The 18,035-nt window shown below is 46.8% G+C and overlaps 1 protein-coding gene across 1 annotated transcript in view; it reads right to left on the minus strand.

The window, feature by feature from the left end:
* LOC308481459 (chloride channel protein C-like) overlaps positions 1-18,035 on the minus strand; it is an 86,948-nt gene that overhangs the window by 59,921 nt on the left and 8,992 nt on the right. Inside the window, exons 3-6 of the mRNA XM_081013839.1 lie at positions 17,194-17,274; positions 16,245-16,420; positions 15,757-15,849; positions 12,689-12,932 (exon numbers count right to left, since the gene is read on the minus strand). Of these exons, the coding sequence (XP_080869965.1) occupies positions 12,689-12,932; positions 15,757-15,849; positions 16,245-16,420; positions 17,194-17,274 (594 nt within the window). The remainder of the gene's footprint in view (positions 1-12,688; positions 12,933-15,756; positions 15,850-16,244; positions 16,421-17,193; positions 17,275-18,035) is intronic.

Genomic DNA, 18,035 nt, shown 5'->3' on the forward strand with positions numbered 1-18,035 from the left:
TCCAGTCCTGTTCCTCCAGTGTTCCTGTTCCCCGCCCGGCTACCTGCTTCTGATCTTCGAGTGTTCCTGTCCCCGCCCGGCTCCCTGTTTCGGACCTCACCTCGCACTTTGTGGACTATCTCCAGGCTAGTGACTTAGGACTGAACTTTGACTACGGTAACAGTAACCTTCCCCCCGGGACCAGCACAGTTTGCTCCCGCCACACCCGCACTCCCCCTTCGTTGGGGTGCGTTCGGGAACAGCCAGAGGCCATGGTTGACCAGGCAGCTGCGCTGGTGGCATTGGCCCAGGAGAACCAGGCCTTGACCCACACCGTTCAGCAGTTAAGCGATGTGGTTGCGGCGCTTCAGCAACGGTTGGAAACCTTTACAGATCATGGGGCCGACGCCCCAGCTCCAGGCAAGTACCCAGTGGCTTGGCCAGAGAAATTTGATGGGACCCTGGCCAGTTTTCCCATGTTCTTCGCCCAGGCCAAGTTGTATATTCAGGGGCGAGCCCGGAACTTCCCTGACGACCGCACCAAGGTGCACTTTCTGATCAGTTTGTTAAAGGACCAGGCGGCCAAGTGGGCTTTGCCACTGCTCCGGCAAGACTCTCCTTTGTTAACGGACTATGTGGGATTTTGTAACCACTTAGAGACTGTGTTTGGCAACCCTCTGAAGGAGAGCCAAGCCAATCGGGCGATTCGTCAGTTGAGACAGGACAAGTCCACAGCCGCCGCCTACGCCACAGAATTTCGGCTGTTGGCACAAGACTTGTCTTGGAATGACTCTGCACTACGGGACCAGTATCTGGAGGGACTGTCGGACGAGATACTGGACCAGTTGGCCATGATGGAGCGTCCCACCACGCTGGACGCCCTCATTCAGCGGAGCCTGCAGATAGACGATCGGTTGGAGGACCGTCGCCAGGCCCGGGACCGCCAGCACCCCCGGCTCCTACCGCCCATCCTTCCCAACAGGTCCACGCCCACAGCCGAGTTGCCAGTCGAGCCAACGCAGCTCGGGGCTGTGCGACCTCGCCTCTCCCCCTCGGAGAAGACGCGGCGTCGGGAGGGAAACCTGTGTCTTTACTGCGGTGGGAGTGGACATTACGCCCGTTCCTGTCCCAGGAAAATGCCAGTCGCAGGAAAACCACCAACCTCTGTAGCCGAAGGCCCTAGCAACGTGGGGTCCCAAACCATGCAAGAGGGGCCCTCACCAGTGGAGTTGCGACATCTCATGGTTCCAGTGCGTCTCTACCCTCCAGGTGGGCCCTGGATTCTTACCCACGCTCTGGTAGATTCGGGGGCAACCCGCTCCTATATGGACGCTGCCTTTGCCGCTCATCATCAGGTGCCACTTCAGAACAAGCCAGAACCGGTACAGGTGGAGGCAATCGACGGACGGCTCCTGCGTTCGGGTGCCGTCACTCGGGAGACCCAGCCCTTGGTCCTGTGTCTCCAGCAGCACCGGGAGGTGCGAACTTTGGACATTGCCTCCATGCCCCGGTTCCCCCTGGTGCTTGGAATGGACTGGTTGGAGGCTCACAATGTTCAGATTGACTGGGTTAATCGGACTGTGCACTTCCCAGACCCATGCCCCCATGCTCGGTCCGAGATGCTAGCGGCCGCACCCACTGAGGAGGCAGCACCCACGCTCCCAGCCGTGTACCGGGACTACCAAGACATGTTCGAGGAACGGGGGGCAGACCAGCTGCCGCCGCATCGGTCTTTTGACTGCGGCATAGACCTCCAGCCCGGAGCGCCCCTGCCGGTGAGTCGCTTATACTCTCTAACAGAGCCAGAGCGCGAAGCTTTGCAGGACTTCCTGCGCAAGAACCTGGAGCGTGGGTTCATTAGGCCTTCTACCTCACCCACCGCTGCGCCAGTACTCTTCGTTAAGAAGAAATGTGGGGAGCTTCGCCTTTGCCATGATTACCGGGCCCTGAACAAAATTACCATCCCGGACCGGTACCCCTTGCCCCTTATTTCGGAGTTGCTGGAGCGGGTGCAAGGGGCGCAGATGTTCACCAAGCTTGACCTCCGGGGGGCCTACAATTTAATTAGGATCCGAGCCGGGGATGAGTGGAAGACAGCATTTGGGACCCGGTACGGGCAGTTCGAATACCTGGTTATGCCCTTCGGATTGTGCAACGCGCCCGCTGTGTTCCAACGGTACATCAACCACGTGTTCCAGGACTTGCTGGACAAGTACGTGGTGGTGTACCTGGATGACATTTTGATTTTCTCCCGTGACCCGGCTCGCCACGAGGGTCATGTCCGGACCGTGCTGCAGCGCTTGCGGGAGCACTGCCTGTATGCGAAGCTCAGCAAGTGCGAGTTCCATCAGCAGACAGTGGATTTTCTGGGTCACCGACTCTCTCCAGATGGGGTGCAGATGGATCCTGGGAAGGTGGCAGCGGTTCGGGAATGGGCGGCACCTCGGAACCGCAAGGACCTACAGCGTTTCCTGGGGTTCGCCAACTATTACCGGACCTTCATTGCGGGTTACGCTCGTCGCACTACCCCATTGACCCGGCTACTGCGCCCCAAGACGCCGTTTTCCTGGGACAGCGAGGCAGAGGAGGCGTTTCAGGGGTTGAAGGCCTGTTTCCAGAGAGCGCCGATCTTGCAACATGCGGATCCTTCTCGACCCTTTGTGGTAGAGACTGACGCCTCCAGTACGGCTCTCGGTGCCGTCTTGTCTCAGCAGTACGGACCTGATGCGCCACTCTTACCCTGCGCCTTTTATTCCCGCCAGCTCCTGCCGGCGGAGCGTAACTATACTGTATGGGAGCGGGAACTACTGGCCATCAAGGTGGCTTTTGAGGTCTGGCGCCACCATCTTGAGGGGGCACGACACCCGGTGGAGGTGAGAACCGACCACCGGAACCTGGAGTACCTCCAGACCACCCGCAAGCTGAACCAAAGGCAGATCCGGTGGGCGTTGTTCTTTTCCCGGTTCCAGTTCCGGATCCGCTACATCCCTAGCTCCCAAAACCAGAAGGCGGATGCCCTGTCCCGGAAACCTGAAGACAACACAGACATGGTACAGCAGGCAGTACCCACCACGATCCTACCACCGGCTGCATTCCTGGCCACCCAGGAGGCTGAGCCACTGCAGGCTCGGGTGCGGGAACAGCAGCGGGTCGACGCTTGGGCCCAGGAACGACTCCAGGAACTGGCCGAAGGGTCATGCCCTCAGTACCCGGGGCTGGTCCTGCATCAGGGCCTTCTGCTGCACCACGGGCGCCTGTACATCCCGCCAGGGCCGCTGCGGGCTGAGGTTCTCCGGATGACCCATGATGCTCCAGCAGCAGGGCACTTTGGGCGGTATCGGACCACCCATCTGGTAAGCCGTGAGTTTTGGTGGCCCCGTCTGAAGGCTGACGTGGCTCGCTACGTCGCTGGTTGTGATGTCTGCCGGCGGGCCAAGGGGCCTACCGGGCGACCCCCCGGCCTTCTTCAGCCGTTGCCGGTTCCACCACGTCCTTGGCACACGGTTTCTCTGGACTTTGTAGTGGAGCTACCCCCGTCTCGTGGCTGCACCTGCCTTCTAGTTTTCTCTGACCATTTCACGAAGATGGTGCACTGTGCCCCCTGCCCATCCGTACCCTCAGCTAAGGAAACCGCTCAGCTGTACCTTCAGCATGTCTTCCGCCTGCATGGCCTACCTGAGCGTGTGGTGTCCGACCGTGGCGTTCAGTTCACGTCCCGGTTTTGGCGTGCTTTGCACCAGGCCCTCGGAACAGAGGTCTGTCTCTCATCTGCCTACCACCCACAGACTGATGGCCAGACGGAACGGGCGAACGCGGTGCTGGAACAGTACCTCCGGTGCTACTGCAGCTACCAGCAGGATGACTGGGTCGACCACCTAGCATTGGCGGAGTTCGCTTACAACAATGCAGTGAATGCATCCACCCAGCAGACCCCGTTCCAGGCCAGTTACGGTTTTCATCCACGGTTGTTTCCGGATGTGCTGCCGGCATCTGCGGTCCCTGCGGTGACAGAGTGGCTTCAGGAGCTCCAGTCCCAGCAACAGCTGTTGATGGAGCAGCTGCGCCAGGCCAAGGAGACGTACAAGGTCCAGGCCGACCGCCACCGCCAGGTGGGGCCGGAACTCCACGTCGGTGACCTAGTATGGCTCTCCACTCGCCACCTCCACCCTTCTCGACCTTCGCGGAAGCTGGACGCCCGTTTCACCGGCCCGTTCCCTATCGTGAACCAGGTCTCGCCTGTGGCATTCCGTCTCCAGTTGCCCGCAACCCTGAAGGTTCACCCGGTATTCCACAGGTCCCTTCTGAGTCCGGTGGCCCCACCCGACGAGTTCCACCCGGACCGTCCCCGACCGCAGCCAGTTTTGGTTCAGGGAGAGCCTGAGTACGAGGTGGAACGCATTCTGGACTCCCGATACCGCAGGGGAAAGCTGCAGTATCTCATTGACTGGAAGGGGTATGGGCCGGAGGACCGTTCCTGGGAACCAGCGGCCAACGTCCACGCGCCTGCCTGCCTCCGAGAGTTCCATGCGGCGTACCCCAGCAAGCCGGGTCCAGACCCTCGATTAAGGGGGGGGCCTGGGAGGGGGGATGGTGTGATGGCCTGGGATTCCGATTCTGAGAGTGAACCGGAGGAATCCCAGCCGGCACAGGAGTCCCCGCCTCCAGGGCCGGCTGAACTGGGGCAAGGCCTAGATTCTGAGGAGCCTGCACCTGTGCCAGATCCTCAGGAGCAGGCACCAGGTGAAACCCCAGAGGTGCTTGAGGACTCAGTGTCTACAGGTGAGCCTTCCCCGGGGCCCAGTAACCCTTCGGCCTCTCCTGAACTGCAGAGGCTTAGGGCAGAGAGGCGAAGGGAACTGGTTTCTCCCAGGAGGAGTGCTCGCCTTAAGGCCAGGAGAGGCGGGGCTCCTGGGGGCCGGGACCGCCCCTGGCCTTAGAGAAGATAAAGGGCAGTCAGCCCGGTCCCAGGTTGCGGGAGCAACGTCGTCATTGAAGAGCTGTTTTGGCCAGCATCCAGTCCTGTTCCTCCAGTGTTCCTGTTCCCCGCCCGGCTACCTGCTTCTGATCTTCGAGTGTTCCTGTCCCCGCCCGGCTCCCTGTTTCGGACCTCACCTCGCACTTTGTGGACTATCTCCAGGCTAGTGACTTAGGACTGAACTTTGACTACGGTAACAGTAACCTTCCCCCCGGGACCAGCACAGAGGGATTCTGAAACATGTTTTTAAATACCACATGGAGTTTAGTCTGGACTTTGGAAAAGGGGCTGATTTGTTGAAAAGGGTCAAAAACATTACCAAGCTGGAGTTCCCACGAGTGAAAGGACAATATGAAGAAGAGCTGTGGAAGGGACATGGAAGAGACTTAAGGGCCTCGGATATAAGGTTACCAGGTTAATGCGCTAGATCAATGAGATAAAGAGGACTGACAAAACCCGGGACCAGGAGGAAGGGACGCTGGATGAAGATTGGATTGTTTTTATTTCTTTCTTTTTATTACTAGGATTGTTTTATAAAATTGATGAATGTTAGAAAAATGTTGGAACGAAATTACTTGGCTCTAGCAAAAATGTCTAAAGAATTAGGTAAGAATGTTATGGTTATGAGAAGTTGGTAAAAATAAGATTTAAGTTTTAAGTTTTAAGGTTTTCTATAAGATAAGATGAAAATAGATTAAGGGAATGTAATGACAGAATATTATGAAATATGGAAAGGATTTGCTGCGATATTTAATAACTAGGATACAAAAAAAGGGAGGAGGAGGAGGTCAAAGAAAGAAGGTAATGAAAGTTGAGGATTAGAGAATGATGGATTTGTTTTTATATGTTTGTGGTGTATTTTTGTTTTTTGAATCTACATTGTTTGATGTGGTTTGTTTTCTTTTTGTTTTCTCTTTTTTCTTTTTCTGCTGTGTTTTTTTCTGTAATTCTAAAAAACTTTCAATAAATATTATTTAAATATATATATATATATATCTTCTCAGCTTCCTCTTTTCTAGGCTAAACATACCCAGCTCTTTTAACTGTTCCTCATAAAGCTTGGTTTCCAGACCCTTGATCAACTTGGTTGCCCACCTCTGCACACATTCCAGTTTGTCAACATCCCTCTTAAATTGTGGTGCCCAAAATTGGACAGTATTCCAGGTATGGTCTGGCCAAGGCATAATAGAGCGGTACTATTACTTCCCTTGATCTGGACACTATACTTCTGTTCATACAACCTAGAAAAGCATTAGCATTTTTTGCTACTGTATCACAATCTAGAACTCTTCTTTAATTCCATGGCAAGCTCATTGCTTCCTGATTCCTTTTACTTCCTATATGTCCCTAAGAAGCAGGGGATCCCGAGGGGCATATTTTTAAATCTCAGAAACTGTTGTGGGCACCACAAAATACCCATTTCATAGAATGACAATACTCAGAAGCCACCTCCCCTAAAACAGGCAAAACACAAACCCCAAATAAGTACAGGAACAGCTAAAACTACCAAGTCTCCAAAAAGGGGGAACATTTAAAAAATGGAAGAAAGGGAGACTTGGTGGGTGCCAAGGGCAACATGGTGTTCCTATGTACCATGTTGGGGACTGTAGCCTTACAGAGACTGCTGGGTACTTTAGTACAGAAGACTACATTGTTGACCTTCTGAATGTCCTAACAGCAGATGTACATCTTCTACAGGTCTGTAAAACCAGCAGAGCCTTACTACACATTTGCACTGCTCTCCATCAAAACATGCATACCAACAGAAATGATTTTTTAAAGGATGCAAGTAATCCCATACAATCCTATTTCCCTAAAACAGAAGCACTTGCTCAATTGCTTATAACTTGTATTTGCCTGCTCAGGATTGGGTTTGGGGGCCGCCATATGCCAGAAACAATTTCATATGGCTTCCAGTGGCTCCAGGAACAGATGTACTGATGGAGTGCTCAGCCAGCATATCTGGAGAGTTGTACCAGTGAATAAGCAACAGCAGTGGCATATTGGGTGTTGCACCAGATATAGGGAGCTTCCACCATATCCTATAGCAGGGGTGTGGAACCTCTTTCAGCCTGTGGGCTGCATTCCTTTTGGGCAAATTTATGTGGTTCATATGTCAACGCTGTGTGGGGCCAGAGGTAGAAAGTGGGTGGAGCGGTAATGAACATTTTAACTTTGTTCCCCCGCACTGCCCTATAGCTACTTGGCTGGCATACCTCCAGCAAAGAGTCGCCCATTGATTCTGCTACATATAGCTTTCTCCAAAAGAAAAAAAGAACCTGCATGATATAACTGAAGCTGAACCATAAGCTATTACAAGTGAAATATGCATTATATATAATTTATTTTTGTCTTCTAACATGTTTCTTCTAACACAGTGTGCATTACATTTGCAGCATGAGTTCATAAGATTTATCTTGGTTCATAGTTCCTACTTGAGTACATTTCACATTTTCCCTGCTCTTTAAAACTTAAATCCAACCAAGATGAACTACACTTTGTTCTGAGTAGTAGCAAGTTGTGCTGCTTGGTCCTATGCACGCTTATTCCCAGGTTAAGTGTGCATAGTACTGCAGAAATTATAAATAATAAATTCAGACTTCCATAAAATCCTACCCTTGGAAAATCAAGGGTCTTAAGACTTCTTTACATTGCTATGTTCAGCATAAACTGAAGAAAATAAATGTTGGTTTTTTTCTTGACATAACCCACAAGCTCTCTGCTCAGAGTTTGGCTATAAAACATGAAAGCAGCCAGATTTCCCTGGAGCCCCACACTAAATGAAATGAAAGCATTTGATTATCTAGCCTAGCTGGCAAGCAAAAAAAAAACAGTGAAGCTGTGGTAGAAACCACATTGGCAACAGTTCCTCCAGGAGAGTGGGAGTCAAAATCAATTGCTCTTTTGTGAAATATCCTAAATAAACTTATAAAGGACTATAAACTGTAACTCAAGGCGGAAGTCATTATAATCCACTGTATTGTTCTGTATGGCAATTGTGGCAAAGTGGCTTTTCTTCATGTTGAGTAAAAACTTCCTCAAAGGAAGATGTTCCATAAACCCAACCAGGTGCCACTACCAACAAGTACCTGTTTCTGATCATAGATGCACAAGTGGTATATGCACAATGTAAGCGACAATCCTGTATCTATTCTGTTGTTTCCTATAAAATGCTGCATTTTGACGTGTTTTCACCCAAACCAGTTTTAATCCAAACTGAGGAGGGGCAGGCCTAGTTGAGTTTTAAACTGGTAATGTGTACACAGCCCCAAAATGAGCTAACTAGGGCTTTAAATACCCTTGAAAATGTGTTTTCTTGCAAGACCCTTTCCAGAGAGAGCAAGTTCTCTCCCCCACCATTTACCACCTGTCTCTTCACCTAAACAAGGCAAGTGCAAAAAGAACGTTGCTTTCTCTGCAAAGAGTTGCACAAGGGAAATACCCTTGGAAAGAAAAAGCTGCACAGCTTGAAATGTGTCAAACAACTTTCTAAAAATAAAGTGAGTCTTGACTTCTACAGCACCTTTGGACATCTTCCGTTCATTTTTGCCTTTTATTCTTGACCCTTCTGAAATCACCCAAAATCCCAAGGTCTGAGTTTGAGTGGAATTAAACAAAATCCTGCCACATCTTTTCTTCTTCTGTAACAGTGGCTAATAGCTCTGGTAACCAGGGCCCTGGTGGAGGGTGACATAATAGCTTCTTTTGGAAATGTCTCCCAAGCATGTAGTTAAGTCTGAGCTAAGCTGTTGGTCTGATCGGACGCAGTAGAACTGCTTGTGTTTATGTCTGGCAAATCCATGAGTAATCTCTTTTGCTATCAATATTAAGTTAATAGATATTATAAAGTACCAAAGGTATGCTGGCCTACATTCTTTTATCGAACTATCCACGAAGGAACAGCAGTTCTTTGTAAACGCTATCTGATAAAAATGAATTGTTCACAAATGTAGCATTATTAGGCTAACTTTCCTACGGCAGGTGTTGTAATACAATCCAAAGTTTCAACTCTCTTTTCATTATATCTGCCAAGGTCTGTGCCCCTTTGTTACAGTAAGGTGGCTTAGCACAAATCCAGAAGACAGGAGTTTGTGCCAGTTTTATCCTGTCTAGCCAGAAGAGAATTATCTTCTCAGGTTAACAGCACTTAAAAGTTACTTCAGTGGGCAAAACAATGTGTCAAGTATCATTATCCTACATATATGGGAAAACTGAAGATGCCAAGGACCACAGTTTATTGGTCAATTGCTTACCCCCTGCCTGTCCTTGGGCCTAGAATGTAACATTAAAAGGTACTCATTTTGAACATACTTTTGTTATTTGTTATGCCTGCAGAACTTTGTTTGCTCAAGTATGGAAACCATGCCATAGATGTGCCAAAATATGTATGCAAGTTACTAAAACTAACTTGTTTTATTTATTTATTTATTTAATTTCTATACAGCCCTTCATATGAGGGTCACAGGTCAGTTCATGGGTGTAGCCAGGATTTTTGTTAGGGGGGGCAAGACTTTGTTGGGGGGGACAGGACTTTTGTTAAGGGACAGAACTGACGTGATTGGTCAGTTAGTTAAGTATTCCTATTGTTTCACTTGATCTGGGGTGGGGGCAGCTGCCCCTCCCTGCCCCTCCTTGACTACGCCCATAGGACAGTTTACAACCGAAACAGTTTCTGCTCCAAAACTAAGCCTAAACCTCAATTGAAATGTAGCTAGAAAATCAGTTTCCTCCAAGAGTGCCTGGATCTGGTCTGCGACCACCTGCTCAAGAACCTTCGCCAAGGAGGGAAGATTGGCAACTGGTCGGTAATAACTTTGACTTTCCCAATCCAGTGAGGATTTCTTAAGGAATGATTTTACTACTGCCTCCTTCAAGCAGACAGGGACCATTCACTCTCAAAAGGAGGCATAAATCACCTCCCTGGCCCAGCTAGTTTTTATCAGCCAAGAGGGGCAAGGGTCCAGAGCAAAAGTGGTCACCCTGACCAATTCAAGCACCTTGTCCACATTCTTGGGGCTTAAGAATTGAAACTTATCTAACAACATAGGACTAGGCAGTGCTCTGGACACATAATGCTGACGTCATTGTAATATGTTTTGCAAAAAATAAAAAAAATGAGTAGCTAGTCCCTAAATTGCTCAGGAGGACATTCTTGGACAGATAAGTGTGTTTCCATGAGCCTATTTCTTAAGAGTTTTCTCTCCCTCCTACCCACTTTTCCATTACATCCACATTCAATTATATTTGCTAAATTCCCTTATCATACATCTGGTTGAGGATCAGATGAGAAAGAAGATGAGTCCACAAAGGAATACTAAAGATGAGCCTGCAAGAAATCATATGAGATAAAGAATTCAAACATGAAATGGAAAACTATATTGGTACTTCTAGTCAGTTTTTAGGATTGTTCAAAGCACTGCTATAAAACAAGATTGTTCTGCAAAAGGTTTCTCTCACTCAGTTCTCTCCGTAAGTCTCCAATCTTGCCAAGAACACCGATATTATGAAGGTATTACTTGTCCCCAACTATGTTTCGCCTCAATCTTTGTTTGGATTACTCTCCAGTTTATAAAACAGTCTCCTGTGTTTTATGGCACATTCACATGAGAAGTATGAAGTGGCATATGCCTTAAATCAGTCGAAACTGTGGTCTTTCCCATATTAAGATCCACATATGGAGCAAGCAAGTTAAAAGAGGGCCAAAGGCACATTGTAGGAACTTCCTTATTTTAAAGAAATCAGTTTCAAAGTGGGGAAATATAGAAGGGAGAAGCAGCCTGGGTTCCCCACACATGATTCTCACCCCCTGAATTGCCTCAAAGCTGTTTCCTGCTCTGCAGGATTCCTAAGATGCATCTGCTCCTGCCCAGAGTATTCACTAAAACCAGGATGAATGTTACCCATAATCTTCTGATATTGTCCTGGTGATAATGGGGAGGCAGGAGCCATCTGCTAACAATTCAAGACACTGAGTTATAGCCCAATAGTTTTACTCAAGGTAGACCCATTGAAATTAATGGCCCTACGTTAGTCATGTTCATTCATTTGAATGGGTCTGCTCTGAGTACAATTTGCCTTGGATACCACTCACTGTTCTTAATCTTTAAAGCTCTTTATGGTCTTAGACATGCACACCTAACAGAATGATTTATTCCCACCTGATCTGGTGCCCTGTTCAGTGTTCCATCATTGTTTGAGGTCAAGTCAACCTCAGCAAAGATTTGAGCATTTTGGGGGATGATTGTTCAGGGTTGTGGAATGGCCTTCCAGAGAAAGTTAACCAAAGCACACTTGTGATCATTTTCAGAAGAATGTTTTTATGTTGTAAACTACCCTATGATCTTCAGATGAAGTGTTGTATATAAATTTAATTTTTTAAAAATGTTAAGAGTCTGCAATGTTTTTTTATTCAGGATGGTGTTTGGAAGCTGAAATCAGTTGAGCTGGGTGTTTATTACTGCTGTTTTAGATGTTCAACTTATTTGTAATTCTGTTTTATGGAATTTTAATTATGATTCTAAAAAAATATAAGCAGAACCTGCTGGATCAGGCCAATGGCCCATCTAGTCCAGCATCCTGTTCTCACAGTGGCCAACCAGATGCCAATGGGAAGTCTGCAAGCAGGACCTGCGCACAAGAGCCCTCTCCCCTCCTGTGGTTACCAGCAACTGGTATTTAAAAGCATTGAGAGCCAGTGTGGTGTAGTGGTTAAGAGCAGTAGACTCGTAATCTGGGGAGCCGGGTTCGTGTCTCCGCTCCTCCACATGCAACTGCTGGGTGACCTTGGGCTAGTCACACTTCTTTGAAGTCTCTCAGCCTCACTCACCTCACAGAGTGTTTGTGGTGGGGGAGGAAGAGAAAGGAGAATGTTAGCCGCTTTGAGACTCCTTCAGGTAGTGATAAGGCAGTATATCAAATCCAAACTCTTCTTCTTCTTCTCCTTCTTCTTCTTCTTCTTCTTCTTCTTCTTCTTCTTCTTCTTCTTCTTCTTCTTCTTCCTGCCTCTGACTGTAGAGCCAGAGCACAGCCATCATGGCTAGTTGCTATTGATAGCCTTATCCTCCACGAATTTGTCTAATCTACTTTCAGAGCCATCTACCGTAAGTTGGGGGTTGCTGCTGCCTCCTATGGGAGCAAGTTCTTCTGTTTAACTATATCAGGGGTCAGCAATCTTTTTCAGCCACCAACTCTCAGACCATGTGGTGGGCCGGACTATATTTTGAAGAAAAAAATGAACAAATTCCTATGCCCCACAAATAACCTAGAGATGCATTTTAAATAAAAGCACACATTCTACTCATGTAAAAACACACTGATTCCCGAACCGTCCGCAGGCTGGATTGAGAAGGCAATTGGGCCGCATCTGGCCCACGGGCCTTAGGTTGCCTACCCCTGAACTATGTGCTGCATGGAGAAGTACTTTCTTTTGCTTGCCTGAATCCTCCGACATTCAATTTCATTGGATGACAATGAGTTCTAGTGTTATGAGAAGGGAAGGGAAGCTTTTCTTCCATCCACTTTGTCCAGGTCACTCATAAATTTATACACGTCTATCAGGCCACCTCTTATTCACCTTTTCTCTAAACTTCAAAAAGCCCCCAATGTGGCAGCTTTTCCTCATAGGATAAGCAACCTTGAACATAAGGTGAAGTGGAATATGAATATTTTAAATAAACAGGCACAGCAAAATACACACGTGGCCTTGGCTTAATTTAGTGTGGATGTAGTACATACCCAAAATAAAATCCTCATCTCTGCTTTGAAAAATCCAAATTGGCCCCTGTAGACAAACCCACAGAGAGAAGAGGAGATGAGATCTGTGGTGAAGGCAGCCGTCATGCAGCAGAAGAACGTTTGCCAGGCTAGCTTGATATCCCAGAAAGAGGCCACCTCCTCCAGTGTGAATAGAAGTCCACCCACTGGAGCATGGAACACAGAGGCAATCCCTGCTCCAGCACCAGCCGTAACAAAATTCCTCCTGTAACAAAGAGGAGTGTGGGGTGGGGGGAGAGGAGAGAACAGAGTTTCAGGATAATCCCATTACTTTTTAAAGTAAGATATACTCTTCATCTTTAGTAGCTGTGTTGGCCTGCTGTAGTCGAAACAAAATTTTAAAAATCCTTCCAGTAGCACCTTAGAGACCAACTACGGTAAGTTTGTTATTGGTATGAGCTTTTGTGTGCATGCACACTTCTTCAGATTCAGCTCATACCAATAACAAACTTAGTTGGTCTCTAAGGTGCTACTGGAAGGATTTTTTTATTTTGTTTCTTCATCTTTAGTTCACAAAACAGCATGCATAATTAATTACTTTGTCATGAGCTTGAAATAAGTGCCAACTTTATATATTTTCTCAGAGCAAAATAAAGTCAAAATGATACCTGCTTTTGAATGGTGCATATGGCACTTCCAGACTTGCTATTTTCAGGTGGGATTCAATTCCGCAACAAAAATTCAAATGTCACAACTGTTTTTGATTAGGAGGGCTTGTGAAACAAATCCACTTCTCCAAAAGTTCAGACTTTTGCAATGAGGAAAGTGATTGGGAAAGGTACCGGAAAGTGTAGGCTAACACTTGCATAGTCAACTAACCTTCCTGCAAGACTGAATACCAGTAGCAGCTGGTAAGGCACTAGTGGGGGTGAGGGGGCTGTGTTGCTCTCCTGGCTTCCCAACCCACCGGGTTGCTGCTGTGTATAGAGACAGGAAGGGCCCCAATTCAGGGAGCTCAGTGTGGTGCATACAGGCAGGAGTGTTGGATTGGCTCTGCCACCATGCGCTGCACTATGCCAAGCTCCTCATAGCTGCCCCTCTGCTTCTCAGAAACCTGCTGTGTTGGGTAAGGTAAAGGTAAAGGTACCCCTGCCCGTACGGGCCAGTCGTGTCCAACTCTAGGGTTGCGCGCTCATCTCGCTCAAGAGGCCGGGAGCCAGCGCTGTCCAGAGACACTTCCGGGTCACGTGGCCAGCATGACTAAGCGGCATCTGGCGAGCCAGCACCAGCGCCGCACACGGAAACGCCGTTTACCTTCCCGCTATAAAGCGGTACCTATTTATCTACTTGCACTTAGGGATGCTTTCGAACTGCTAGGTGGGCAGGAGCTGGGACCGAATGACGGGAGCTCACCCCGCCACGGGGATTCAAACCGCCGACCTTGCGATCAGCAAGCCCTAGGCACTGAGGTTTTACCCACAGCGCCACCCGCGTCCCACTGTGTTGGGTACCCTACACCTACTGCCTCACCAGCCGCTACTGGTGAATGCTCTCTGAGCAGCCAACATTGTCCTATCTCCCTGCAAACAAATCAGGATGAACAGGTCATCTGGAAATGCCCATAGCAAGCTATGCAACAGCAATCTAGCCAACTCTTGTCAAACTGAATTAACCCAAGTCCTCTATTACTAGATAGACCTCAAGGGCCAATGTATTTGGTTGTGACCCGTATCAGGTGGATTCAAACTGCCATGGGGATTTTAATGAACATGCAAAAATACTTCAGAAATATGTGCCATTGGTCACGGGGCAAATTTCTTCCATAAGTAACAGCTTAACAAACACATCTCTAAGTTATTTCACTAATTGTTGAGGCAAGTTAAAAAGCAAAATGTATCATGTTTATTTGGGCTGTCTGGTTATCCTTGAGCCACAGATAGTTTGTAATGGCTTTTTGTTTGGAGATACAACAAACAGTACGGTCAAAGGCACATGTTTTATTTACATATTTTTATAATCCACTGTTTTAAGGCTATGGAACTTGATCATTCAAAGCTTTCCAAATGCAGGCTTGACATGAACAATAACACTGGTATAATAGATCCTGTTTAAAGTAAGATCTTACAGGGCACCCCATGCATTTGCAAATGCCAGCATTTCACAAATAGAAGATAAAGTGTTTGTGATTCATGTCCATACTGCAAGATCTGGTGATTTATCGCATCCAAGTATCTTGAAAATATGTTATTTTATACAGAAGTAGCATTCTCCATGTCACATTGCATGAAGTCATTTCATGTGAGCAACATCCATTTAAAAATCCCCTGACCATTTTGACCTGAAAGTTCTGTTTTGTTCATGCTCTGTAAATAAGTAAGCCACTATTGAAACATACGTGAGAAGGCAATTAAAAATCAGATGAGCAGCCTTAAACCTCATTTATTCTATGCATTCAACGTAGCAGCTTTACCATATTCTATTTGGCAGCTGTATGCTTCATAATGATGGTGCTCAAAAGTGCAACATAACCAGGTTTCACTAATCAAGCTTCACCAGTCAAGACAAACACATGTGGATGTGGATTCTGCACCACACTCACACCACACAGCATTAAGCCGCGATGACCACCTTTTGTCTTACTTCCAGGTAAACACATATACATTGCACTGTGAACTGCTGTTTGAAATGCTGTATTTGCTGCTGTGGAGGCATGATTTAGGAGGAAAGCTGTCTGGATTTTTGCATCCAAAACGGACCCTTGTTTCTCCTAAAGAAAGCGTCCATACAATTCTTCAGCAGTATAGCCCTTATGAGCTGAGTCCAACATTGCAGAAGCAAACTTCTACTTCTATTCTTTCCTCCTGCAGCCCTCAGGCTCTCCCCAAATCTGTGGAGACTGCCAAATGGCAGAGAAGAATGTAAAGTCCCATTGAACTGTTTGATAGCACCGGATACGCAACTCTATGTTTCCACTGAAGACACCATTACAGTTACGTGTTTCTATTGTTATTTTACATGTTACCTAAATTAAGGCAGCCAGTAACCCTTTTTAGTTAACTATTGCATACTTATTTGATAAGGTCTCTTACTTGTCAGCTGAGTTCCAAAATCTGGTAAAGGAGGGGAGATTCATTCCAAGGATCTTTGGCTTGGACTGGCTCAATCCATATCCTATTATTGCACTGGGGAAAGTATTGTGAAAAATTAATGGTATATTTAATTTTCTGATTTACAAAGTTTCAAATTAAAAAAATCAAATAACCAGTTGGCAGAAGGCATGCAAAACTAGTTGGTTGCAAGCTGCTTTGAGTTGCTCGGTGAGAAAAAGTGACCAATATTTTTAATATAATAGCAATGACAAATTAAATTCATTCTTTATATTATGGATTATACTCATAAGATTTTATCTATGTGTTTTATATATATATATGAGTGGGCATGCAACAAAATATTGCAGTAGGAAGTGTGCTTATTCAGGGTGCCAGTCATCTAATGCCTTTTCCCAATATTCTCCATTCCATTCTTCCTATCCCTATTTTCTTTAAAATCTGTAACTTTTAAAATATTGATTTCTCACCCCAAGTGAATCATGGGACCTTCTGGTCCACAGAATAGCCCAGATGCCACAGCCAGAACACAAGAGACAAAAGTTCCCACAAAAGTTCTGATATTAAAAATGTGCTGAATAGAAGCTCCGTTCAGAAAACCTATGACTTCCGGTAATCCACTTGGTGCACCTGTTGGACAAAAGAACTGGGAAAAGAAAAAGGCAATATTATTGTAGCAGCCACATAAGCTCACATAGCACAGCTCGAATCAAATGTTATCCAATATCAAGTCATGATTCGTCAGTCAACAGGATTATCAGGTAAAAAGGTAAAGGGACCCTTGACCATTAGGTCCAGTAGCAGACAACTCTGGGGTTGCGGCGCTCATCTCACTTTATTGGCCGAGGGAGCTGGTGTACAGCTTCCAGGTCATGTGGCCAGCATGACTAAGCCACTTCTGACGAATCAGAGCAGCGAACGGAAATGCCGTTTACCTTCCCGCTGGAGCGGTACCTATTTATCTACTTGCATTTTGACATGCTTTCGAACTGCTAGGTGGGCAGGAGCTGGGACCAAACAACAGGAGCTCACCCAGTCACGGGCATTCGAACCACTGACCTTCTGATTGGCAAGCCCTAGGCTCTGTGGTTTAACCCACAACACCACCCGTGTCCTGGATTATCAGGTAAACATGCCTAAATGAGGAGTGTAAGAACTTTTTCAGCCTGAGGCAACCTTCCAGGGGCCACATGCTAGGGGTAGGTGGGACCAGGGGCAAAATTGGACAGAAAAGTTAATATGAATTTTACCTTCTACAGTAGGCTAGTTTCTACACACACAAAACACAAATACACACACCTTTTCTATCTTCCACATAGGCAAGCAACAAGCATTATCACGGAACACATTCCAGCCAGGCAAACATATCATATCCTGATATTTTAAAAACTGAGCAAGAAGCAGGTGTTCAGTACTTACCACAACCAGTCCTGAGGATACAATGATCATAGCCAGTCCAATTCCAAGTATATATAACCAGGTCATATGAAAGTTGCCTTTCTGCCAGTTTTACAAAATAAATAGTTATTGGTAGAAAAACTGCTTAATATGGTAGGATATTCATTTGCCAAACAAATACATTGTCAATCCACATATTAGAAGAACGTAAGAGCCTTAAAGATCAGACCAATTGCCCATCTTGTCCAGCATCCTATGCACAGTGATGAGTACAGCACCATCTGCCCCCATCAACTTCTCCCATTGCTAAAATATATGGACAGGACCCCCCCTCCAACACACACATACAATTGTCATATAGCAGGTGCCAGCAGTTTCAGCTACCAAACCACCTCACCAGCCATTACAGCTCTTGGTAAAAATGTTTTTTTACAACTAAGTTTTATGTAGAGCAGACCTATTGAAAAGAATGAGCATGACTAAGCTAGATCCATTAATTTCAATGGGTCTGCTCTGAGTACACTTAGCTGAATACGTGTCTTTAAAGAACACATGTTCATAGAAGGAAGTCATCATGTGGATTTATGCTCTCTGTTTTACAATATTTGAAATTGATCACTTGAATGAAATAGCCATTAAACAGGGAGTATTGTCTGAGCTGAAAATAGCAAGATCCCATGTCACATATATTAGGGCTGCCATACATCCAGGATTTCCCGGACATTACCGGGATTTCAAAGGCGGAAGTGACGTCCGGGGGGAATATCCAGGCAGCAGTTTGTCCTGGATCTTCATTATTCCTCAACAACTTTGAGGGTGTCCAGATCTTTACTTCTTGAAATATGGCAACCGTAACATATATT

Source organism: Podarcis pityusensis (assembly GCF_964106645.2).
Source record: "Podarcis pityusensis genome assembly, chromosome: 7".
In the NCBI taxonomy this organism is placed as follows: Eukaryota; Metazoa; Chordata; class Lepidosauria; order Squamata; family Lacertidae; genus Podarcis; species Podarcis pityusensis.